Here is a 23,088-nt window from a genome sequence, read left to right as displayed (position 1 = left end):
GCCCGGGATGGGTCCGGGGTGATCCCGGGATGGGTCCGGGATGGGTCCGGGATGAGCCCGGGATGGATCCGGGATGGGTCCGGGATGGATCCGGGATGAGCCCGGGATGGATCCGGGATGGGCCCGGGATGGGCCCGGGATGAGCCCGGGATGGATCCGGGATGGAGCCGGGATGGGTCCGGGATGGGTCCGGGATGAGCCCGGGATGGGTCCGGAATGGATCTGGGATGGGTCCGGGATGGATCTGGGATAATCGCGGGATGGGCCCGGGATGGGTCCGGGATGGATCCGGGATGAGCCCGGGATGGGTCCGGGATGGGTCCGGGATGGGTCCGGGGTGATCCCGGGGTGATCTTTGCCCCGCTGGGAAGCGGCAGGAGCCCCTGGGGAATTCCCCCTTTGGATTCTCCCGCTCGGAGCGGCTCCAGGGCGGGGAAGTGTCCGGGGAGAGCCGGAGAGTCTCAGGCTGGGGAAGGGAGAGAAGAATTCCCTGACAGGATTCCCTGAAATAATTCCCTGACAGGATTCCCTGACAGAATTCCCTAACAAACAGAATTCCCTGACAGGATTCCCCAACAGGATTCTCTGACTGGATTCCCTAAAAGAATTCCCTGATTCCCTGACAGGATTCCCTAACAGGATTCCCCGACAGGATTCCCTAACAAACAGAATTCCCTGACATAATTCCCTGACAGGATTCCCCGATTCCCCGACGGGATTCCCTGGCGTTCCCCAGGAGGAGCCGCTGGGGCAGGGTCGGCACCTCCGGCCCGGGCGAGCCAGGGAAGGTCCCGGGAGCGCCCCGAGCTCCGCTCTGCGACAGAATTTTACCGAAACGAGCAAAAATCCCCGAGTTTGGGGCTCGGGGGACAGCGTGGCACCGCCGGCTCCTCCCGACCTTTGGAATCCCGGCCGCGCCTTTGCATTCCGGGACGCTTTTAATTAAAAGCCACCCAAAAGCCCCGAGCTCCGCCGGGGTTTGGCCGTCCCGGCGCGGTCCCGGTGTCCCGAGGGCGCTGCCCCGGTGTTTTTATCTCGGCGGCTCCTGCGGCCCCCGCGATAGCGGCGGGGCCCGGGCGGGGCAGCCCTGGCACTGCCACCCTGCAATTGCCAGTCCCGGTTCCTAAAATTACCGGGGGGCCCCGCCCGCTGCGGCCGCCGGGCCCCCCCGCCCGTCCCCGCCGCTATTTTGGGGACAATTCGGGCGTTTTTCTCGCTCGGCGCCGCGCTTGGCGTCGGGGCCAGAACCTCCCCCTCCAGACGGGTTCGGTTACACAAGCCCGGAGCGGTCACCGGGGGGGGCACCGGGGTTTTTGTTGGTTTTTCCCGATTTGGCAACTTTTGGCAGCGGGGGGGGCGGCGGGACCCGCGCGGGGCGCTCCCCCCGCCCCTCGGAAAGGGGGCGCGGCCTGAGCTGGCCCCGCCCCTCCGCGGCGGGAAAGCTGCGCCGCCATTGGCTGCGCGGGCGATGACGTCGGCGCACTGCGGAGGCTCCGCGCGGCCCCGGCGGCGTCGCTTTAAAGGGGCCGCGCTCGCGGCAGCGCCGGCGGCGGCACCGGCCCCGAACCGGCCCCGGAGCGGCCCCGAACCGGCCCCGGAGCGGCCCCGAGCCCGGGCTGCCCCCGCGCCGCCCCCGCACACTCCGGCACCGGGGCGGACCGGGCGCTCCCGGCGCGTTCCGACCCGGTAAGGAGGCGAGAGGCGGCACCGCGGCGGTACCGGGAGATGCCGGATCCGCAACGGCTGCTGCCGGTACCGGCGGGTTTCCCCCCGGCTGGACCCTGCCGGGAGCGGATGGTGCCGGTGCCGGGGGTCTCCACCCGGCGGGATCCTGCCGGGAGCCGGGCGGGTGGTGCCGGTACCGGGGGGTGCCGGTACGGTTGGACCCTGCCGGTACCGGGGCGGCTCCTGCCGGTACAGGGGGGGTCCTGTTTCGGTTGGACCCTGCCGTGCCTGGGGCGGATGTGCCGGTACCGGGGCGGTCCTCACCCGGTTGGACCCTGCCGGTACCGCTGCGGCTGCTGCCGGTACCGGGAGGTGCCACCCGGGCACGGAGCGGCCGCGATTCAGCCCCGCCGGTACCGGGAGGAGCCGCGGAGCTCGGGGAGGGGCTGTGCCGGTACCGGAGCCGCTGCCAGCCCGGCGGCACCGGGGGAGAGGCCACGGGATCCGGGACCCGGGGCTGGATCCCCCGAACCGCCGCGTTCCGGGGCCGAACCGGGGCTGCGGTAACGCCGCGGATCCCGGCAGGAAAAACAAATCCCGGGAAAAGCCGGAGCAGCCCCGTCACCCGAGGTGACCCGGAACGCTCCGCCCGTGCCCGTGCCCGGGAATTCGGGGGGAAAGCGGAGCCCGGGGAGGGACGAGGGGACCCCGGGGCTGGCGGGACCCGCTCCGGGCGCTCCTTAACGGGGATTCCCGTTAATTCCCGCATTTTCTGCTCTTTCGGGAGCCGGGGCTCGCAGCGGGTCGGGTTTAATTCCAGCGGCGGCGGGATCGTGTCCCGGTCCCGGTTCTCGCTCGAGGGCAGAAGTTGGGTTGGAGTTGGTTAAAAACGCGAATATTCCGCGCTCCAAAATCGGCTTTGGGGTTAAAAACCTCCGGACCGGGCACGGTCAGAGAGCGCCGGTGCCCCGGGAACGCTCCCGGTACCGGCGCTTCCAGGGGCGGCACCTCCCGGTCCCGGCTCCCCGCGGCCGCTTCTCCCCGGTGCCGGGCGGGGACGATTTCGGCCGCTCCTCGCTCGGCTCTGGGCACAGAGATCCCCAAAACCCCGAAACCCGGGGCGCAAACGGCGCCGGGAAACGATTCCCGGCATTTCCCCGGCGTTTTCCCACCCGCAGCCCAAACTCGGCGAGTTGAAACCTTTATTCCGGAGCAGTTATCCCGTTTATTTCCCGTCCCTCCGGCTGCGCTTTTTTGGGAAAACGCGGCCGCTTCCCTTCCCAAGGGAGCCCCTTTTATTTGAGGAAGGCGCTCCCGGTTCTCCCATCCCGCACCAAAATTCGGGATCCGCTCCCGCCGGGATTTCCCATTCCGCACCAAAATTCGGGATCTTCTCCCGCTGGGATTTCCCTTCCCTTTGCCCCATTCCTCACCAAAATCCGGGATCTTCTCCCGCCGGGATTTCCCATCCCGCACCAAAATCCGGGATCTTCTCCCTCCGGGATTTCCCCTCCCTTTGCCCCATCCCGCACCAAAATTCGGGATCTTCTCCCGCCGGGATTTCCCATTCCTCACCAAAATTCGGGATCTTCTCCGGCCGGGATTTCCCCTCCCTTTGCCCAATTCCTCACCAAAATCCGGGATCTTCTCCCTCCGGGATTTCCCATCCCTTTGCCCCATTCCTCACCAAAATTCGGGATCTTCTCCCGCCGGGATTTCCCATTCCGCACCAAAATTCGGGACCTTCTCCGGCCGGGATTTCCCCTCCCTTTGCCCAATTCCTCACCAAAATTCGGGATCTTCTCCCGCTGGGATTTCCCTTCCCGCTGCCCCCCGGGCCCTGCTCTGGGTGTCCCTGGATCCATTCGGGTCCGGCAGATTTCCTAAATTAATTTTTCCCCTCCCGTGGGATCAGGGGTGCAGTTGGGAATTGCAGATCCCTGGCCGAGCTCGGCTTTATTGGGGAGGGATTTCCTTGCCCGTATCCCGAGGATTTTGGGGTTTTTTGGGATGCCAGGAGCCCCCCAGCCCTCAGAGGATTTCAGTCCCAAAATAATCCACAGGAACTCAATCCCGAATAACGCTGGCCCCGGTTCTGGGGCCTGTTTTGATCCCGTTCATCGCGGGTTTGGGACAGGTTTGGGGCCGGTTTTGGGGCTGTTTTTGGGGCAGGTTTGGGGCAGTTTTGGGACAGGTTTGAGGCCAGTTTTGGGGCGGGTTTGGGGCAGTTTTGGGGTGGGTTTGGGGCAGGTTTGAGGCCAGTTTTGGGGCGGGTTTGGGGCAGTTTTGGGGTGGGTTTGGGGCCAGTTTTGGCGCTGTTTTTGGGGCAGGTTTGGGGCAGTTTTGGGACAGGTTTGGGGCCGGTTTGGGCGCTGTTTTTGGGGCGGATTTGGGGCTGTTTTTGGGGCGGGTTTGGGGCAGTTTTGGGACAGGTTTGGGGCCGTTTTTGGGGCGGGTTTGGGGCTGGTTTTGGAGTGGGTTTGGGGCCGGTTTTGGGGCGGGTTTGAGGCCGGTTTTGAGGTGGGTTTGGGACAGGTTTGGGGCCGGTTTTGGGGTGGGTTTGGGACAGGTTTGGGGCCGTTTTTGGGGCGGGTTTGGGGCTGGTGTTTGGGGCAGTTTTGGGGTGGGTTTGGGGCCGGTTTTGGGGTGGGTTTGGGACAGGTTTGGGACCGGTTTTGGGGTGGGTTTGGGACAGATTTGGGGCCGTTTTTGGGGGAGCAGCTCCTGCAGCCGCATCTGGGGATGCTCCGAGCTCCTGCCCCTGGAACTTTTCCACCCCACAAACCCCAACCCCTCGGGCCCAGAGGAGTTTTTGGGGCAGTTTCACTCCCCAGTGTCCCCAGTGTCCCCAGGGCTCTTTCCCTCCCTCCCTCCCAGCACCACCGACTCTCCCCGAGGCCTCATCCCAAATTATTTCCTCACTGCTGGCGGTGACCAAGCAATGACCAAAATTCCAGTTCCTCTTTCCTGTTTAATCCCATTTTTTTTTTCCTTTGGAAGCCGCTCCCAGCCTGGCTGTGCCGTTCTTTGGCTCCGGATTCTGTCTGTAAATAAACCCTCCAGTTCTGACGGCTTTTTTTATATATATTTTTTTTTAGCAAAATAAACACCCAGCGTGTGGTGTTTATTTTGCTAAAAAAAAAAAATTAAAAAAAAGGGATTTTCCCACAATTTCCAGCCCGGCTTCCAGCTCCGTTTCCCTGCGCCAGGTGCCGCAGGGTTTTTATTCCAGCCGAGTCATGGGTGCTGTTTGTGCCCAAAATAGCGGCGAGCGGGCCGGGATCCAGCGCAATCCCCACAAATCCCCTTCGTACAGCCGGGGACAAATCCCCGCGCTCCTCCCGGCCCGGCTGAGCCCCGCTCGCCCTGCCCGGCTCCAATTCCCGGCGGGAATTGCCCAATTTCCAGCGGGCAGAGGGATTTGAGGAGGGTTCCCCTCGCCGGGGACCACCAGGGGTCGGCAGAATTCCGAATTCGGCTTTGCTGTCACTCGCGGGGAATCTCCCTCCATCCATCCACGAATTTCCCTGGAAGAAAATCGGGGTGGGGGGGTTGGAGCAGGGCCGCTCTTCCCGGGTTTTTTTGCTGTTCCCAGGTTTTTTTGCTATTCCTTTTTTTTTTTTTTTCTTTGCCGTTCTCGGGTTTTTCTTTTGTTGGTTTGTTTTGGTGTTTTTTTTTGTTTGTTTGTTTTGTTTTTGGGGGGTTTTTTGTTTTTTTTTGGGGGGGGGTTTTATGTTTGTTTGGGGTTTTTTGATTTTTTTGGGGTTTTTTTTTTTGTTTTTTCTGTTTTGCTCTTCCCGGTTTTTTATTTTTCTGCTCGCCGTTCCCTCGCTGCCCTCACGGGGACCCGGGAGGGCTCCGCGGCTTTGAACGGGCTCTGCTCCCCCCTCCCAGCCTTGGAACGGAGACTCCCGAGCTCGGGAATCCCGCGGGAAAAGCCCCGGGACTGACGGAATTCCCGCTTTTCTGTGTCCCACAGCCCCGGGCCCGCGATGGTGCCAGCATGAGGAGGTGCTGCCAGGGCGTGGGGCTGCCATGCCTGTTTAAGGTCAGTGCCACTGCCGGGGGGCTCGGCTCCCCAAATTCCAGAATTAATTCCAGAATTCCAGAATTCCACCCTGGAGTGGCCAGGAAGGGCTGAGGGGAGCGGGGGCTGCCAGGCCCGGCTGATTTGGGGTTCATGGAATGAACCAGGACGGTCCAGCCCAGCTCCCGGCCCTGCAGGACACCCCAAAATCCCACCCTGGGCATCCTGGCCCTGCAGGACACCCCAAAATCCCACCCTGGGCATCCCTTGGGAACGGGGGCATCGCTGGTGCTTCTTCCACCCTCTGGGGGGGGGAACCGGTCCCTAAAATCCCACCTGGAGCCCCTGGGCTGTCCCCCCTGTCCCAGCCCAGGTGTCCCCCCCAGGTGTCCCCCCTGTCCCCCCTGTCCCAGCCCAGGTGTCACCCCCAGGTGTCCCCCCCGTCCCAGAGGTGGCACAGGAGGAGCAGCCTGGGCTGTCACCCCCAGGTGTCCCCCCAGGTGTCCCCCCTGTCCCCCCCAGGTGTCACCCCCAGGTGTCCCGGGTCCGAGGTTGATCCCGGAGCTCTTTCCCAAGGCCGGAAATTCCTGATCCGGGCCCGCTGTCCCCTCTGACCGCAGTGACCTCGGCCCGGATCAGCCTCAGGGCGATCCCTCCATGGGCAGGATGAGGCTCCGGGGCCTGGCACGGGATTAACCCCTCCCGGCCCGGCGGGGATCGTCAGCCCCGGCTCAGGTCCCGGGGCCAGCGGGGTTTGTCCTCCCTGGGGGGACTGGGAACAGACGGTGCCACCAAGGCCCAATGACAGCGGGGTCTGTCTGTCCGTCCCACACCCCAATGACAGCAGGGTCTGTCTGTCCATCCCACACCCCAGTAACAGCGGGGTCTGTCTGTCCATCCCACACCCCAATAACACCAGGTTTTGTCCATCCCACACCCCACTGACACCGCTGTCTGTCTGTCCATCCCACACCCCAGTAACACCGCTGTCTGTCTGTCCGTCCCACACCCCACTGACACCGTTGTCTGTCTGTCCATCCCACACCCCAATAACACCAGGTTTTGTCCGTCCCACACCCCACTGACACCGCTGTCTGTCTGTCCATCCCACACCCCAGTAACACCGCTGTCTGTCTGTCCATCCCACACCCCCTGACCCCGCTGTCTGCCCGTCCCACACCCCACTGACACCATTGTCTGTCTGTCCATCCCACACCCCACTGACACCATTGTCTGTCTGTCCATCCCACACCCCAATTACACCAGGTTCTGTCCATCCCACACCCCCCTGACACCGCTGTCTGTCTGTCCATCCCACACCCCCTGACCCCGCTGTCTGTCTGTCTGTCCCACACCCCCCTGACCCCGCTGTCTGTCTGTCCATCCCACACCCCCTGACCCCGCTGTCTGTCTGTCCATCCCACACCCCCTGACCCCGCTGTCTGTCTGTCTGTCCCACACCCCCCTGACCCCGCTGTCCGTCTGTCCGTCCCCTGCAGGGCGTGGGCATGGCCGGCCCGCGTCCGCCGCGTTTCCTGCTGGTGTTTGACTTTGACGAGACCATCGTGGACGAGAACAGCGACGACTCCGTGGTGCGGGGCCGGGCGCTGCCGGAGCCGCTGCGCCAGAGCCCGCGCGGGGGCAGCTACAACGAGCACATGCAGCGCGTGCTGGCCTTCCTGGGCGAGCAGGGCGTGCGCCCCGCCGAGCTCCGCGCCGCCTACGAGAACATCCCGCTGGCCCCGGGCATGGCCGAGCTCTTCCAGCTGCTCTCCAAGCACCAGGAGCTCTTCGAGCTGGTGCTCATCTCCGACGCCAACACCTTCGGCATCGAGGCCAAGCTGCGCGCGGCCGGCGCCCGCTCGCTCTTCCGCAAGGTCTTCAGCAACCCGGCCAGCCTGGACCGGCGCGGGGTGCTCACGCTGGGGCCCTACCACAGCCACAAGTGCCTGCGCTGCCCGGCCAACATGTGCAAGGCCAAGATCCTGGGCGAGTACCTGGCGGAGCGGGCGCGCGAGGACGTCGAGTTCCAGCGCGTGCTCTACGTGGGCGACGGCGCCAACGACTTCTGCCCCGCCGGGACGCTGACGGCGGCGGACGTGGCGTTCCCCAGGAAGGGCTACCCCATGCACAGGCTGATCCAGGAGAGCCAGGAGAAGCAGCCGGGGGCGTTCCAGGCCGCCGTGGTGCCCTGGGAGTCGGCGGTGGAGGTGGCGCGGTACCTGCAGGAGCTGCTGCGCAAAAAGTGCTGAGGGAGGGAGGCGGCTCCGGGCCCGGCCCCACTCCCGGGATGTTCCTCTGCCTTTCCCGGCTCCGTTCCCGGGATGTTCTTCCCCCTTTCCCGGCTCCGTTCCCGGGATGTTCCTCTGCCTTTCCCGGCTCCATTCCCGGGATGTTCTCCCGCCTTTCCCGGCTCCGTTCCCGGGATGTTCTCCCCCCTTTCCCGGCTCCATTCCCGGCCAGTGAAGCACTTTCTGCAGGCCCCCAGCCCTGCCCAGCCTCGCAGCCACGGCCCCTGCACCCTTTGCCGACCTGACGGGGATTTCTGGCGGAGTTTTGCTTCCTTCCCCTTTTGACCTCGAAAGGGAATTCCTAAAAATGCAGCAGCCGGATCCCCACGGGCTGGGCTCGGCCTTGCTCCTGCCATCCTACCCTGGCCTGCCTGGCCCTGGGCTCCTGATCCCGCTGGGAATTCTGGCTGGGAATTCCCTGCCCCGAGCCCTTTCCTGGATCCTGCGGGGCCCCTCCTACCCCAGGGAGGGTCAATTCCCCCTGACCTGGGCACCTCCGAGGTGCCCCAATCCCCCCTGGGACACTTCTGGCACCGGGTCCCCAGAGGCCAAACCCCCCCTCCCCACTGCAGTATTAATTAATTAATTAATTCCCCCTTCTAATTGCACTCTGCAGGGGCACCTCCAGGGGTTGGCTCCTCCTGGATTAATCCCGGGTTTATCCCGGGTTTATCCACAGCCTTACCGGCCCCCGAGGGCGGCCCTGGCTCCCCCAGACCCGGCAGGAATTGACCAAAGCAGCCCTGAGTTGTTCCTCCTCTGTGCCACCCCCTCCCTTGGACTGTGTGGAACTCAAAGCCATGGAATTAAAGACACAAATCTGTGTAAGACGGACAGAGCTCTGTATTGCAGACAGACAGACAGACAGACAGACACGAGCCTGGCTGGGCACAGCTCTGAGCTGCACCGAGGGGGGGGTCCTGCTCTGGCTCCTGCTCGGGCCCTGGAGTCTGGGGGATGGACAGGGGATGGACAGGGGATGGGCAGAGGATGGACAGGGCATGGATGGACAGGGGATGGATGGACAGGGGATGGGCAGGGGATGGACAGGGGATGGATGGACAGGGGATGGATGGACAGGGGATGGGCCTGGAGTGGCAGGGGATGGACAGGGCATGGATGGGCAGGGGATGGACAGGGAATGGGCAGGGGATGGACAGAGGATGGATGGACAGGGAATGGATGGACAGGGGATGGACAGAGGATGGACAGGGCATGGATGGACAGGGGATGGATGGGCAGGGGATGGACAGGGGATGGGCAGAGGATGGACAGGGGATGGGCAGGGGATGGGCAGGGGATGGACAGGGGATGGATGGACAGGGGATGGACAGGGGATGGATGGACAGGGGATGGATGGACAGGGGATGGGCAGGGGATGGACAGGGGATGGATGGACAGGGGATGGACAGGGGATGGATGGACAGGGGATGGGCAGGGGATGGACAGGGGATGGATGGACAGGGGATGGACAGGGGATGGACAGGGGATGGATGGACAGGGGATGGACACGGGATGGACACAGGATGGACAGGGGATGGATGGACAGGGGATGGACAGAGGATGGATGGACAGGGGATGGACAGGGGATGGGCAGAGGATGGACAGGGGATGGATGGACAGGGCATGGATGGACAGGGGATGGATGGACAGGGGATGGACAGAGGATGGATGGACAGGGGATGGACAGAGGATGGATGGACAGGGGATGGACAGGGGATGGGCAGAGGATGGACAGGGGATGGATGGACAGGGCATGGATGGACAGGGGATGGATGGACAGGGGATGGATGGACAGGGGATGGATGGACAGGGGATGGACAGGGGATGGGCAGGGGACACTCTGAGGACACTCTGGGGACACTCTGGGGACACTCTGGGGAGCGGTTTTGGGGCTGGAGCATCCCTGGAGCCCACAGGGACAGCGGGCTCTGCTCCGTGCCTGGGGTTCTGTTCTGGGCTGGGATCCAGGGCTGGGATCCAGGGCTGGGATCCAGAGGTGGCCCCTGGGATCAGCTCCTGCCCCGCTGCATTCCCAGCTTAGTGTCCTCCTCGGTGTCCTCCTGCCGCGGGTCAGGGAGCGGGGCCACCACTGTGGGATGGGGACACGGACATGGAGCCACCTCTGGGGACAGGGACACGGACACGGAGCCACCACAGGGCACAGGGGACAGGAGCGGCTTTGGCACCGCAGAGCGTGGCAGGGGGGGCTCTGCGTGCTGGGCAGGGGCTGGGCCAGGGGACCCAGGGGGTTTGGGACCCTCTGTAAGGGGTTTAGAACCCTCTGTACCTTTCTCCAGGGGTTTAGGACCATCTGCACCCTTCTTCAGGGGTTTGGGACCCTCTGTAAGGGGTTTAGGACCCCTGTGCCTCTCCCCAGGGGTTTGGGACCCTCTGTACCCCTCTGCAGGGCTTTGGGACCCCCTGTACCTGTCTACAGGTAGCTCTGCGGGTCCCACGGGGGCTCCTCTGCGTCCGGTGGCGGTGGCAGGGCCAGGTCCCCAAAGTCGGGCTCGGCCGGGGGCGGCGGCGGCAGCTCGAGGTCATCGGGGGCTGGGAAAACCCCAAAAGGGCGAGGGGTGAAGGGCGAGGGATGGGGGGCTCGGAAGGGATGGGGCCGGGTCAGACGCTGCCCCCGTGCCCCTGTCAGCCCCCGGAGCACCGAGCACTCACCTGGGGGCGGGGGCACGGCCGGGTGCCCGGGGAGCGGTGGCGGAGCTGGGATGGCAGCGGCGGGCGGGGGCGGCCCCACGGGAGGGGACGGCGCCAGCGGGGGCGGCCCCACGGGCAGGGGCGGCCCCACGGGCAGGGGCGGCCCCACGGGCAGGGGTGGCGGGGCAGGAATTCCGTCCCCAGGAGCGGCCGGGGCCCCGCTGGAGCTGGGGCGAGGAGGAGCAGCAGTGTCAGGGTGGGGGTCCCTGTGTGCCCGTGCTGGGCATGGACACGGGGCCGTGCCAGGACAAGGTGGCACCGTGTAGCCTCGGCAGCTCTGCAAACCCTTCCCCACCCCGTGGCCCATTTCCCATCGCTCCCATCAATCCTATAATTCCCATCATAATTTCCCATCATAATTTCCCATTGTTTCCCATCATAATTTCCCATCATAATTTCCCATCATAATTTCCCATTATTTCCACATCATAATTTCCCATTATTTCCCATCATAATTTCCCATTATTTCCCATAATTTCCCATTATTTCCCATCATAATTTCCCATTATTTCCCCATCATAATTTCCCATTATTTCCCATCATAATTTCCCATTATTTCCCATAATTTCCCATTATTTCCCATCATAATTTCCCATTATTTCCCCATCATAATTTCCCATTATTTCCCATCATTTCCCATCATTTCCCATCATTATTTCCCATCATCATTTCCCACCATTCCCCCTCTCCCTAAAGGACACCCTCACCCTGCCCACGAGCCCTGCCAGAGCAGCAAATCCCCAAACCCTCATTTTTCCCCCAAACCCCCGTTTTTCCCCCATAACCCCATTTTTTCCCCCAAACCCCGAGCACAGGAGCTGCCCGGGTACCTGAGTGGGGAGGAGCTGCTCGGGAGCTTCCCCATGGGAACCACGGGCGGCTGCACCGGCTCCGGGACACGGCTGCTCCTCCTGCGGGACCGACAGGATCAGTGGGGTCAGTGGGACTGGATGGGATCCGTGGGATCAGTGGGGTCGATGGGATCAGTGGGGTCAATGGGGTCAATGGGGTCAGTGGGGTCAATGGGATCAGTGGGGTCAATAGGGTCAATGGGATCAATGGGATTGCATGGAATCCATGGGATCAGTGGGGTCAGTGGGGTCAATGGGGTCAGTGGGGTCAATAGGGTCAATGGGATCAATGGGATTGCATGGAATCCATGGGATCAGTGGGGTCAGTGGGGTCAATAGGGTCAATGGGATCAGTGGGATTGCATGGAATCCATGGGATCAGTGGGACGGGATCAGTGGGGTCAATGGGATTGATGGGATGGGATCGACGGGATGGGATTGATGGGATGGGATCAGTGAGACCAATGGGATGGGATCAATGGGATGGGATGGGACCCACGGGATGGGATGGGATCAGTGTGATGAGATCCATGGAATCCATGAGATCCATGGAATCAATGGGTTGGGATCAGTGGGTTGGAATGGGATCAATGGGGTCCATGGGATCCATGGGATGGAATGGGACAGGAGAGGATGGGTTGGGATCACTGGGATGGGATCAGTGGGATCCATGGGATCAATGGGATCAGTGGGGTGGGTTGGGATCGGTGGGACGGAACGGGAGGAGATGGGACTGTGCCAGAGCCCACCCCTGTGCCAGCACCCCTGTGCCAGCACCCCAGTGCCACCACCCCTGTGCCACCACCCCAGTGCCAGCACCCCTGTGCCAGCAGCCCCCGGTGACCCAGCAGGGCCCTTCTCACCCCAGCGTCCCCGCAGCCTGGGCCGAGGAGCATTTGGTGCTTTTGCGAGCCAGGGTGCCCGTGCGGGACAGCTGCGTGCTGGTGTCCTGTGACACACGGACACGGGGACACACGGACACACACAGACACGGGGACACACGGACACGGGGACACACGGACACACACGGACACACACAGACACGGGGACACACGGACACACACGGACACGGGGACACACGGACATGGGGACACACACGGATACGGGGACACGGGGACACACGGACACAGGGACACACATGGACACGGGGACACACATGGACACACACGGACACGGGGACACACACGGATACAGGGACACGGGGACACATGTGGGTGCCATCCCTGCCCCGTGACCTCCGGGGCTGTGTCTCTCCTACCCAGGGAAGCGGACTCGGGCTCGGGAGGCGCCGGGGCCGCGGGGGATGCGGGGGATGCGGGGAGGGACCGGGGGATGCGGGGGCCGCGGGGGCTGCGGGGAGGGACCAGGGGCTGCGGGGGCTGCAGGGGCTGCGGGGGCTGCGGGGGATGCGGGGAGGGACCGGGGGCTGCAGGGAGGGACCGGGGGCTGCGGGGGATGCGGGGAGGGACCGGGGGATGCAGGGAGGGACCGGGGGCTGCGGGGGATGCGGGGAGGGACCGGGGGATGCAGGGAGGGACCGGGGGCTGCGGGGGATGCGGGGGATGCGGGGGATGCGGGGGATGCGGGGAGGGACCGGGGGATGCGGGGAGGGACCGGGGGCTGCGGGGGCGGCCCCGAGGCAGCAGCGGCACCGTGGGAACGGCGGCCCCGGCGGCCCCGCCTGCCCCGAGCCCTGCGCGGGGGTTTCCGGAGCGGGGGAGGATCCGCGGGGCTCGCAGGAACCCGAACCCGCCCGTGCGGGATTTCTGCAGCGGGGGAGGATCCGCGGGGCTCCAAAGCCCATCCCGGGGGTGCCTCTGCAGCGGGAAAGGACCAAGGGAGCTGCGAGGCTTCCCAGCCCCTCCTGTGCGGGGATTTCTGCAGTGGGGGAGCATCCGTGGGGCTCGGGGGCCTCTGAACCCCTCCTGTGGGGTTTTCCAGAACGGGGCAGGAGCTGTGGGGCTGTGAGGACTCCAGAACCCTTTTGTGGGCACCTCTCAGAGCTGCCAAAGGCTCCACGGGGCTCTGGGGCTCCCAAACCCCTCCTGTGGGGGTTTCTGAGGCGGGGAAGGATCTCTGGGGTGCCAGAGCCCCAAGGCCGAGAGGGCACAGACAGAGCCCATTCTCCATGGAGGAGGGGTCTGAGCCACCCGTGCCCCGCTCAGGGGACACCGGGGACACTTGGGGACACCGGGGACCCAGAAATGCCACCCCAGCCCCGGTGGGACCCACCTTGACCCCGTGGCCGACGCCGTCCAGGACGCTGAAGTTGAGGGGTCTCCTGTAGTAGGGCTCCAGCACGGGGGGCTCCGGGGGGGGCAGAACCTTCTGGAAGCTCAGGCACCTCCTGGTGACGGTCAGGGCGCCGATCTCGCGGCGGGACACCTTCTCCTTGTGGATGTCCACGCTCTGCCGAGGTGACACCGTCCCCAAGGTGCCACCGCGGGCTGTCCCCGCTCCCCCGGGTGCCACCAGCCCTGCCAGCCCCGGGTCCCTGCCCGGGAGGGGACAGGGGACAGGATTGCCAAGGGGCGGGTCCTGCTCTGGAATGGGGACAATGGGGACAATGGGGACAATGGGGACAATGGGGACAGGCTGTCCACAGCAGGCAATGGGGACATGGCCCTGGCGAGGGGACAGGAGGGGCTCAGCCACCCCGAGCTGCTCCCCTGCTGCTTCCACAGGGTCCTGTCCCCTCTCGTGGCTGCTCCAGGTGGCTCCCAGGTGCCAGGGAGAGCCCAGGTGCCCACCGGGCCCTGCAGCAGTGTCCCCAAGCTCAGGGTCCCCACAGGGCCCTGCAGCAGTGTCCCCAAGCTGGGGGTGCCCACAGGACCCCTCAGCAGTGTCCCCAAGCCCTGGGTGCCCACAGGGCCCTGCAGCAGTGTCCCCAAGCTCGGGGTGGGCACAGGACCCTGCAGCAGTGTCCCCAAGCTCAGAGTGCCCACAGGACCCCTCAGCAGTGTCCCCAAGCTCAGAGTCCCCACAGGACCTCTCAGCAGTGTCCCCAAGCTCGGGGTGGGCACAGGACCCTGCAGCAGTGTCCCCAAGCTCAGAGTGGGCACGGGACCCCTCAGCAGTGTCCCCAAGCCCTGGGTGCCCACAGGACCCCTCAGCAGTGTCCCCAAGCCCCGCAAGGACAGGGCCAGGCCCCTCAGCAGTGTCCCCAAGCTCAGGGTCCCCACAGGACCCCTCAGCAGTGTCCCCAAGCCCCGGGAGCACAGGGCCAGGCTCCAGTTCGGGGACAGTGTGGCATCCAGGCAGTGCCATCATTCAGGCAGTGCCATCCAGGCAGTGCCATTCAGGCAGTGCCATCATTCAGGCAGTGCCATCATTCAGGCAGTGGCATTCAGGCGAACGCTCTGCGCTCCCCCTCGCAGATTTGGGGACACTTTGGGATGGGCAGCTGTGACCGGGAAGCGCCCCCGAGGCCAATCCCTGCCCAGCCCGGGGCTGGCTCTGCCTCCCGCCCCCCGCAGCCCCTGTCCCTGTCCCCCCCGGTGCCCCGCGGTCCCACCTGTGCCACGCAGGTGACATCGGCCTCCAGCTGGCGCAGCTGGGCCGCCTGCAGGTCCATGAGGCGCAGGAAGGCTCTGGCCAGGCTGTTGACCTGGTAGGCGACGCTGGCCAGGGACTGCGTGCTCAGAGCCATCGTCTCCTGCAGCGCCTCCCTCTTGTCGCCGGCCTGCAGGGGACAGAGCCCGGAGCCGTGGGACGAGCCCTGCCCGCCCGGAACCCCCCGAGGAGTTTCCTTCTGCTTTCCAGATGCCCGGGGAAGTGCAGGGATTCCCCGGGATTCCTGCCGGGAATGAGATCCCGGGGGGCTCCGGAGGTCACCGAGGGCCCGGCTCAGCCTCCGGGGACAGCCAGGGGACCACGCGTGGCACAGCCGGGGTGGCAGCGGCCGTGCCGGGGCTCCCAACCGTGCCGGGGCCGTGCCGGGGCTCCCAACCGTGCCGGGGCTCTGAGCAGTGCCGGGCTTCGCTCTGAGCCGTGCCGGGGTTTGCTCTGAGCTGTGCCGGGGCCGTGCCGGGCTTTGCTCTGAGCCGTGCCGGGCTTTGCTCTGAGCTGTGCCAGGGCCGTGCCGGGGTTGGCTCTGAGCCGTGCCGGGGTTTGCCCCGAACCGTGTCGGGCTTTGCTCTGAGCTGTGCCGGGGCTCTGAGCTGTGCCGGGGTTTGCTCTGAGCCGTGCCGGGGCCGTGCCGGGCTTTGCTCTGAGCTGTGCCGGGCTTTGCTCTGAGCTGTGCCGGGCTTTGCTCTGAGCTGTGCCGGGCTTTGCTCTGAGCTGTGCCGGGCTTTGCTCTGAGCCGCGCTGGGTTTTGCTCTGAGCCGTGCCGGGCTTTGCTCTGAGCTGTGCCGCAGCCGCGCTGGGTTTTGCTCTGAGCCGTGCCGGGGCTCAGCTCCCAGAATAGCTCACCCCATTTCCTCTCGGTTCTGCCCCGCTGGCTCCGGGCCCCGCGATAGCGGAGCCGCCTCGGGGCCGGCAGCAGCCACGGCCCGGCCCCGGTGGGCGCCCGGGGAGCCCTGCCCGGCAGGGAGAGCCAGGATGGGCATTTTCCTCCTGACCTCGTCTCCTACGCCCCTGTCGCGGCCCTCGGTGAGCCAGGCAGGCAGGGAGGAGGAGGAGGATGGAGATGAGGAGGAGGAGGATGAAGACAAGGAGGATGGGGTGAGGATGAGGAAGAGGATGAGGACAAGGAGGATGGGGTGAGGATGAGGAAGAGGATGAGGATGAGGACAAGGAGGATGAGGATGAGGATGAGGAGGATGGGGTGAGGATGAGGATGAGGACAAGGAGGATGGGGTGAGGATGAGGAGGATGGGGTGAGGATGAGGATGAGGATGAGGACAAGGAGGATGGGTGAGGATGAGGACGAGGACGAGGATGAGGACGAGGAGGATGAGGATGATGATGAGGGCACCAGCAGAGCTCCACGCTCGCCCCACACGCGCAGGCCCTGCCAGGTGCCCCCTCCCAGCCCCTGTGACACCCACCTGGCCCCAGCCCCCTCCCAAGGTTTCTCCAGCGGCCCCAGCCCCCGGGACCCCCCCGCACCCCAAACCCCCCAAAGGCGGGAGCTGCTGGGGGCGGAGGAGCAGCCGAGGCGCGGGAAGGGCGGCGGGGCCGGGGCGATGCTGGGGCTGCCCGGGCACGGCTCCGGCACCGCCACCCCCGGCCCGGCCCGGCCCGGCCCCGCTGACCTGCAGGTAGTTGCTGTGGCAGTACTCGGCCACCCGGAGCAGGTTGTGGTGCTGCTCCCGCAGCTGCTGCCGGCCCGCGGGGATCTCGCTCAGCCGCAGCCGCTCCAGCTCCGACATCGCCCCGGCCCCGGCCCCGGCCCCGGCCCCACTTCCTCCCGGGGCGCGTTTTGAAGCCGCTGCCGGTGCTGACGCAGGGCCCGCGGGCGCCGCGGTGTCCCCGTCCCCAGCAGGGACACCCCGCCCTGCCCGCGGCAAGGGGGGACCGGCGGGGAGGAACCCGCGGGGATGGCGGCGGGGACAGCCCCGGGATGGCAGCGGGAGAGGATGTGAGACACGGGAACCACCGGGGCTGCAGGGCCGGGAGGGACCCCACAAGGACCCCGACCCCACAAGGATCCCGACCCCACAAGGATCCCGACCCTGAAATCATCCTGACCCCAGAAGGATCCCAACGCCAAAAGGATCCCGACCCTAGAAGGATCCAGACCCTGAAGGGACCCTAACCCCAAAAGGATCCAGACCCCACAAGGATGCAGACCCCAGAAGGATGCAGACCCCAAAAGGATCAGGACCCCAGAAGGATCCTGACCCTAAAATCATCCTGACCCCAAAAGGATCCCGACCCCAGAAGGATGCAGACCCCACAAGGATGCAGACCCCACAAGGACCCCAACCCTAAAATCACCCTCACCCCCACCTGTGCCACCCTCCCCGAGCCGCCGCCACCCTCCCGGGGCTGGGCACGTCCCGGGCCCCGCGGAGCTCCCGCCGCCCTCGGCTGCGCGCCCCGGAACGTTCCCGAACAGCCCCGGGGCTGGCAGGGCACAGCGGGACGTGTGCCCGGGGAGCTCTGAGGTGCCCGGTGAGCCCCGCGGTGCCCGGTGAGCCCCGAGGTGCCCGGTGATCGGTGCCCGGTGATCGGTGCCCCGTGAGCCCCGCGGTGCCCCGGGAGCCCCTGGCGGGGCACAGCGCGTCCTTGGCCGGGCGCGTTCCGCACCCCGCGGGTGAGGCCGCAGGAAATTCCCGCTCGGAAAGCCCCGGCGGCCTCTGCTCCGCTCCTGCTCCGCCCCAGGTGCTGCCCTGGCGCCTCCCGGGCTCCGTCCCAGCCCCGGGCCCGGCCCTTCCTGAGCCCATCCCGAGGGAAGTGATGGATTTCCGCCGCTCCCGCTCCTCACGGCACCGGCACCGGCCCCGAACAAACCGGGGGGAACCAACGGGGTCAGCCCCGGGGTCAGCCCCGGGGTCATTCCCGGGGTCAGTCCTGGGGTCAGCCCCGGGGTCAGCCCTGGGGTCACTCCCAGGGTCACTCCCAGGGGTCACTCCCGGGGTCACTCCCGTGGTCACTCCCGGGGTCACTCCCATGGTCACTCTCAGGGTCATTCCCATGGTCACTCCTGTGGTCACTCCCGGGGTCACTCCCAGGGGTCATTCCCGGGGTCACTCTCAGTGGTCATTCCTGGGGTCACTCCCAGTGTCACTCCCGTGGTCACTGCCAGGGTCACTGCCAGGGTCACTCCCGGGGTCACTCCCGGGGTCACTCCCAGGGTCACTCCCAGGGTCACTCTCAGGGTCACTCCCGTGGTCACTCCCGGGGTCACTCCCGTGGTCACTCCCGTGGTCACTCCCAGGGTCACTCCCAGGGTCACTCCCGGGGTCACTCCCAGGGTCACTCTCGTGGTCACTCCCAGGGTCACTCCCAGGGTCACTCCCAGGGTCACTCCCGGGGTCACTCCCGTGGTCACTCCCAGGGTCACTCCCGGGGTCACTCCCAGGGTCACTCCCAGGGTCACTCCCAGTGTCACTCCCAGGGTCACTCCCGGGCTCACTCCCAGGGTCACTCCCGTGGTCACTCTCAGGGTCACTCCCGTGGTCACTCCCAGGGTCACTCCCGGGGTCACTCCCAGGGTCACTCCCGTGGTCACTCTCAGGGTCACTCCCGTGGTCACTCCCAGAGGTCACTCCCAGGGTCACTCCCGTGGTCACTCCCAGGGTCACTCCCAGGGTCACTCCCGTGGTCACTCTCAGGGTCACTCCCGTGGTCACTCCCAGGGTCACTCCCGGGGTCACTCCCAGGGTCACTCCCGTGGTCACTCTCAGGGTCACTCCCGTGGTCACTCCCAGAGGTCACTCCCGGGGTCACTCCCGTGGTCACTCCCGTGGTCACTCCCGTGGTCACTCTCAGGGTCACTCTCGTGGTCACTCCCAGAGGTTACTCCCAGGGTCACTCCCAGGGTCACCCCCGTGGTCACTCCCGTGGTCACTCCCTCGCTCCGGGCAGGATCCGGACCCTCCCCGGGCATCCCTGGGGGCTCCCCGGGTTCCGGACCCCGCCCGGCCCGGCCGCCCCGCCCCGGCCCGATTAGGCCGAGCTTTGGGGCTAATTCCCAACACCTGACCGGCTTAGGCTCCTGAGTCCATTATCAGCTTAGCAGCAAAGACATCTGCTGCGGGCGCCCGGAGCCGCAGAGCAGCCTCGCCTCTCCTCCTGTCCTGTCCTGTCCCCTCCTGTCCCCTCCTGTCCCTCCATGGGGCTCTGAGCGGCCCCAGAGCACACAGGGGCGGCCCCCGGCCCCCAGGTGAGTCCCTCTGCCCCTCCAGGCCCGTTTGGGGAGCAGGAGTCGCTTCCCCCCGCGTTTGGGAGCATCCCGGTGTCCCCAGGGATGTGCGGGCACGGGGAGGAGCACGGGGCACGCGCGCCACGGGGGTTTTTGGGGAAAAAGAGTTGGATTTCCTCAACTTCCACGGTCCCAAAATCTCGGGGGGAGCGGAAATGGTGATGGAGGAGCCGTGGTGTAAAAAGCCAGGGGAAAGGAAAGCTGAAATGTGTTGAATTCCTCAGGAAAGCCGGGCAGGCGTTGCCAGGCACTGCTCGGGGACACTGGGGGTCACAATCCCACACAGCAATAACCCCAATAACCGCTGTCCTGCAGGTCCAGGGCACCATGGCTCAGGACATGACCGAGAAGGAGCTGCTCAAGATGGAGCTGGACCAGCTGAAGAAGGAGGTGAAGAACGAGAGGCAGATGGTGAGTTCCTCACTGCTGGGCTGCGCTTCCTCGAGGGGAGGGAAAGAGCCCCGGGGCCTGAAATCCACCCACGCTGCCCCCAAAACAGCCACGCTCCCCCCACAGCACCCACACTGCCCCCAAAGCCAGGTGGGAGCACCCACACTGCACCTAAAGCTCTGGGATTTCTGGCACATCCCAGGGGTGGTTTCAGGATGCCCCAGGGATGGTTCACGGATGCCCCAGGCGTTATTTGAGGTGCCCCAGGGGCGGTTTAGGGATGCTCCATCCTGGGTCCGTGTCCTGCTCCCCTGCCCCGGTGCAGATCCCCCAGTGCAGATCCCCGGGGTTGGATCCCCAGTTCAGATCCCCAGGTTGCAGATCCCCCAGTCCAGATCCCCCAGTTTAGATCCCCAGGTTGCAGATCCCCCAGTTTAGATCCCCCAGTTTAGATCCCCAGGTTGCAGATCACCCAGTTTAGATCCCCAGTTTAGATCCCCAGTTTAGATCCCCGGTGCAGATCCCCTGGGGCAGATCTCCCAGTTCAAATCCCCCAGTTCAGATCCCCAGGGTTGGATCCCCAGGGTTGGATCCCCCAGTTCAGATCCCTGGTCCAGATCCCCCAGTTCAGATCCCCCAGTTCAGATCCCCCAGTCCAGATTCCCTGGTCCAGATCCCTGGTCCAGATCCCCCCGTTCAGATCCCCCCGTTCTGATCCCCAGTGCAGATTCCCTGGTCCAGATCCCCCAGTGTTGGATCCCCCAGTCCAGATCCCTGGTCCAGATCCCCCGGTTCAGATCCCCCTGTTCAAATCCCCCGGTCCAGATCCCCGGTGCCATTCTCTGGTCCAGATCCCCGGCGCCATTCCCCGGTGCCGTTCCCCAGTTCAGATCCCCCAGTTCAGATCCCCCAGTGCCGTTCCCCGGTTCAGATCCCCGGTTCAGATTCCCTGGTGCCATTCCCGGTGCCGTTCCCTGGTTCAGATCCCCCAGTTCAGATCCCCAGTTCAGATCCCCCCGTTCAGATCCCCGGTGCCGTTCCCCGGTTCAGATCCCCCCGTTCAGATCCCCCCGTTCAGATCCCCCCGTTCAGATCCCCTGTCCAGATCCCCGGTGCCGTTCCTGGCGCCGTTCCCCCCGCACCGTTGCGTCTCGCCCCGGGCAGGTGTCCAAGACGGGCAAGGAGATCAAGGAGTACATCGAGTCCATGGCGGGCGAGGACCCGCTGCTCAAGGGCGTGCCCGAGGACAAGAACCCCTTCAAGGAGAAGGGCGGCTGCACCATCAGCTGACCCCGGGCCGCCGGCCGCTCCTGCTTCCCCTCTAGTCTGACCCCGGCCTGCCCGGAGCCAACCCTAGCGCGCTGAAACGGGAGGAAAAGAAGAAATTAAAAAAAAAAGTGTGAACAAAGAAAAAATAACAACAAAAAAAAATAACCCCAAAGCTCCACCCTCGCTGCCGCCGGGGCGCCGCGGCTGAGCTTTGGTGGTTTCCCACGAGCAAAAAAAGCAAAACTTCTGCATTTTCAGCAGCCGGAGCGAGCGGGGGGTGCGGGAACACCGAGCTGGGGCTGCTCCGAGCCCCCCGAGCCCGGATTTATCCTTTATCCCAAAAATCCCAGAGCTGCCTTCCCTGGGGGTTCCAGCTGGGATGGGCTGGGGAGGATGGAGATGCCACCAGCGCCTGCTCCAAGGTCACGCCTGCCCCTCTGGAAAACCCCAGTGGTGTCACCTGGAGCCGTCCCCGAGCGCTGCTGCTCCCTTTTGGGGTTTTTTGGGATAAATTTAATCCCTGCTTGACAGAGAAACCCCGAGGCACAGCCAGCTCCCGAATTCACTGGGGTAGGTTCGCTGTTTGGAGCCGTTTTGCTTTTTTAAAAACCCGTTCCCAGGATTTTTTTTTTTTCCGTTTAATTTCGGGGAGAACTCTCCCAAAACTGCCCCAACGCCATCGACCCCAAAAGGGAGGCAGCAATAATTTGAATTTCTGAGTCCCTCGGGGCGCTGTCCCCGGCCCTCTCCCACTCCTCCTCTTCTCCCAGCCCGGTTAAATCCCAAGGAAATCCCTCTGGATCCCACCTGGAGCAGTTCTCCTACCCCTAAATCCCAAGGAAATCCCTCTGGATCCCACCTGGAGCAGTTCTCCTACCCCTGGATCCCAGGAAATCCCTCTGGATCCCACCTGGAGCGCTTTTCCTGCCCCTGGATCCCAGGAAATCCCTCTGGATCCCACCTGGAGCAGTTCTCCTACCCCTAAATCCCAAGAAATCCTTCTGGATCCCACCTGGAGCAGTTTTCCTGCCCCTGGATGCCAGGAAATCCCTCTGGATCCCACCTGGAGCGCTTTTCCTACCCCTGGATCCCAAGGAAATCCCTCTGGATCCCACCTGGAGCACTTTTCCTACCCCTGGATCCCTTCTCAGCCTCACCACGGGGCAAAGGCGCTCCCAACACCCTAAAATCTGCAGGAGAAGACAGAAAAAGTGGATTTTCCTCAAGCAGGGGGTCCCCCCCGCAGCCAGAACCCCCTCCCTGCACTCCCTGGCCTCAAAAAAACCCCACAAACTGCCCAAAACACCCCAAAATCGAGGTGGTTTTGTTCTTTCTCGCAGATGCTCAATAAACCCGCCAGCACCGCCACGGCCTCTGTTTCTTGCAGGAAATACTCTCAAAAAATTAGAGTTGATGGGTTTATTTTCACTCTAAAGTGGATTTTATTTGCCTTTTAAAATTTTATTTTATTTAGCTGCAGACCTCACAGTCCCAAGAGCTGGCTTGTGACTGATGTTATTCTTTTAATGCTCCAATAATATTTTTTTTTTGCCTTTAAAGCACAGGTGCACGGTGGGGCTGAACCCTCCTTTTTGGTGGGGTTTTTGATGGTTCTGCTGGGTTTTTTTTGGTAGAATCCTATTTTTTGATGGAGTTGGTTGGTGGGGCTTTTCTGGGGGGTGATGGAGCTGAATGTGAGATGCTCCATAATTAATTTGGAGATTAAGAAGCAACCCAAAGGTGTTGCTTCTTCTCCTGGCCACAGCTCCAAGACAAACTCGGGCTATTTAGGTTAAAAAAATAAAAATAGTAGTATATACTTGGCCTTGAGGCGATCGGCTCCTCCGGGGCCTGAGCTGCCCCTAATCCGGGGCGATAACCAGGCCGCGGCCGGAGTGGATTGACCCGTTAATCGATGTTAAAGGGCTGGGAACGTGCGTCAGAGCCGGATAAGCCGCCTCTGAGGGGATTCGGGACAATGCCGGCCACACAGCGCCTCAGGGCAGGGCCGCAAGGGCCGCGCAGCGTTGTGAGGGCTCGAACCCGCCATGACGGCTCCCGCCATGAGGG

General features: G+C 64.3%; 3 protein-coding genes across 6 annotated transcripts; 2 read left to right on the top strand and 1 right to left on the bottom strand.

Moving 5' to 3' along the window:
• Window positions 1-1,499: 1,499 nt before the first annotated feature.
• On the top strand, window positions 1,500-8,811 carry PHOSPHO1 (phosphoethanolamine/phosphocholine phosphatase 1). Of its 2 annotated transcripts, none has more exons than XM_054653186.2 (3): window positions 1,500-1,686; window positions 5,645-5,713; window positions 7,192-8,811. In XM_054653186.2, the coding sequence occupies exons 2-3, from the start codon at window positions 5,669-5,671 to the stop codon at window positions 7,942-7,944; spliced, it is 798 nt and encodes a 265-aa protein (XP_054509161.1). In that variant the 5' UTR covers window positions 1,500-1,686; window positions 5,645-5,668; the 3' UTR covers window positions 7,945-8,811. The 2 variants fall into 2 exon arrangements, with proteins under 2 accessions (XP_054509161.1, XP_054509162.1); XM_054653187.2 differs by lacking the exon at window positions 1,500-1,686 and adding an exon at window positions 1,956-2,295.
• Window positions 8,807-17,128, bottom strand: ABI3 (ABI family member 3). 2 transcript variants are annotated; one of them, XM_077190846.1, is made up of 8 exons: window positions 16,745-17,128; window positions 15,061-15,228; window positions 13,779-13,955; window positions 12,410-12,495; window positions 11,526-11,606; window positions 10,657-10,862; window positions 10,414-10,536; window positions 8,807-10,108 (listed from the first exon to the last, which is right to left on the bottom strand). In XM_077190846.1, exons 1-7 carry the CDS (start codon window positions 16,859-16,861, stop codon window positions 10,418-10,420), a joined length of 954 nt encoding a protein of 317 aa, XP_077046961.1. In that variant the 5' UTR covers window positions 16,862-17,128; the 3' UTR covers window positions 8,807-10,108; window positions 10,414-10,417. The 2 variants fall into 2 exon arrangements, with proteins under 2 accessions (XP_077046961.1, XP_054509160.2); XM_054653185.2 differs by having other exon boundaries at window positions 8,807-10,075.
• GNGT2 (G protein subunit gamma transducin 2) lies at window positions 11,542-21,941 on the top strand. 2 transcript variants are annotated; one of them, XM_077190847.1, is made up of 3 exons: window positions 11,542-11,631; window positions 19,675-19,770; window positions 20,914-21,941. In XM_077190847.1, the coding sequence occupies exons 2-3, from the start codon at window positions 19,687-19,689 to the stop codon at window positions 21,037-21,039; spliced, it is 210 nt and encodes a 69-aa protein (XP_077046962.1). In that variant the 5' UTR covers window positions 11,542-11,631; window positions 19,675-19,686; the 3' UTR covers window positions 21,040-21,941. The 2 variants fall into 2 exon arrangements, with proteins under 2 accessions (XP_077046962.1, XP_077046963.1); XM_077190848.1 differs by lacking the exon at window positions 11,542-11,631 and adding an exon at window positions 15,045-15,156.
• Window positions 21,942-23,088: the final 1,147 nt, after the last annotated feature.

This window comes from Agelaius phoeniceus, chromosome 26 (assembly GCF_051311805.1).
Source record: "Agelaius phoeniceus isolate bAgePho1 chromosome 26, bAgePho1.hap1, whole genome shotgun sequence".
Classification (NCBI taxonomy): Eukaryota; Metazoa; Chordata; class Aves; order Passeriformes; family Icteridae; genus Agelaius; species Agelaius phoeniceus.
Note: the sequence above shows the minus strand (reverse complement) of the source record. Positions and strands in the feature narration are given on the sequence as shown.

Coding starts and splice junctions, on each gene's coding strand:
- PHOSPHO1 (XM_054653186.2), top strand. CDS start 5,669: ATGAGGAGGTGCTGCCAGGGCGTGGGGCTGCCATGCCTGTTTAAG. Junction 5,714..7,191: donor GGCTGCCATGCCTGTTTAAG/GTCAGTGCCACT, acceptor CGTCCCCTGCAG/GGCGTGGGCATGGCCGGCCC.
- ABI3 (XM_077190846.1), bottom strand. CDS start 16,861: ATGTCGGAGCTGGAGCGGCTGCGGCTGAGCGAGATCCCCGCGGGCCGG. Junction 11,607..12,409: donor CAGGCTGCGGGGACGCTGGG/GTGAGAAGGGCC, acceptor TCGGTCCCGCAG/GAGGAGCAGCCGTGTCCCGG. Junction 10,537..10,656: donor GGCCGTGCCCCCGCCCCCAG/GTGAGTGCTCGG, acceptor GGGTTTTCCCAG/CCCCCGATGACCTCGAGCTG.
- GNGT2 (XM_077190847.1), top strand. CDS start 19,687: ATGGCTCAGGACATGACCGAGAAGGAGCTGCTCAAGATGGAGCTGGAC. Junction 19,771..20,913: donor TGAAGAACGAGAGGCAGATG/GTGAGTTCCTCA, acceptor CGCCCCGGGCAG/GTGTCCAAGACGGGCAAGGA.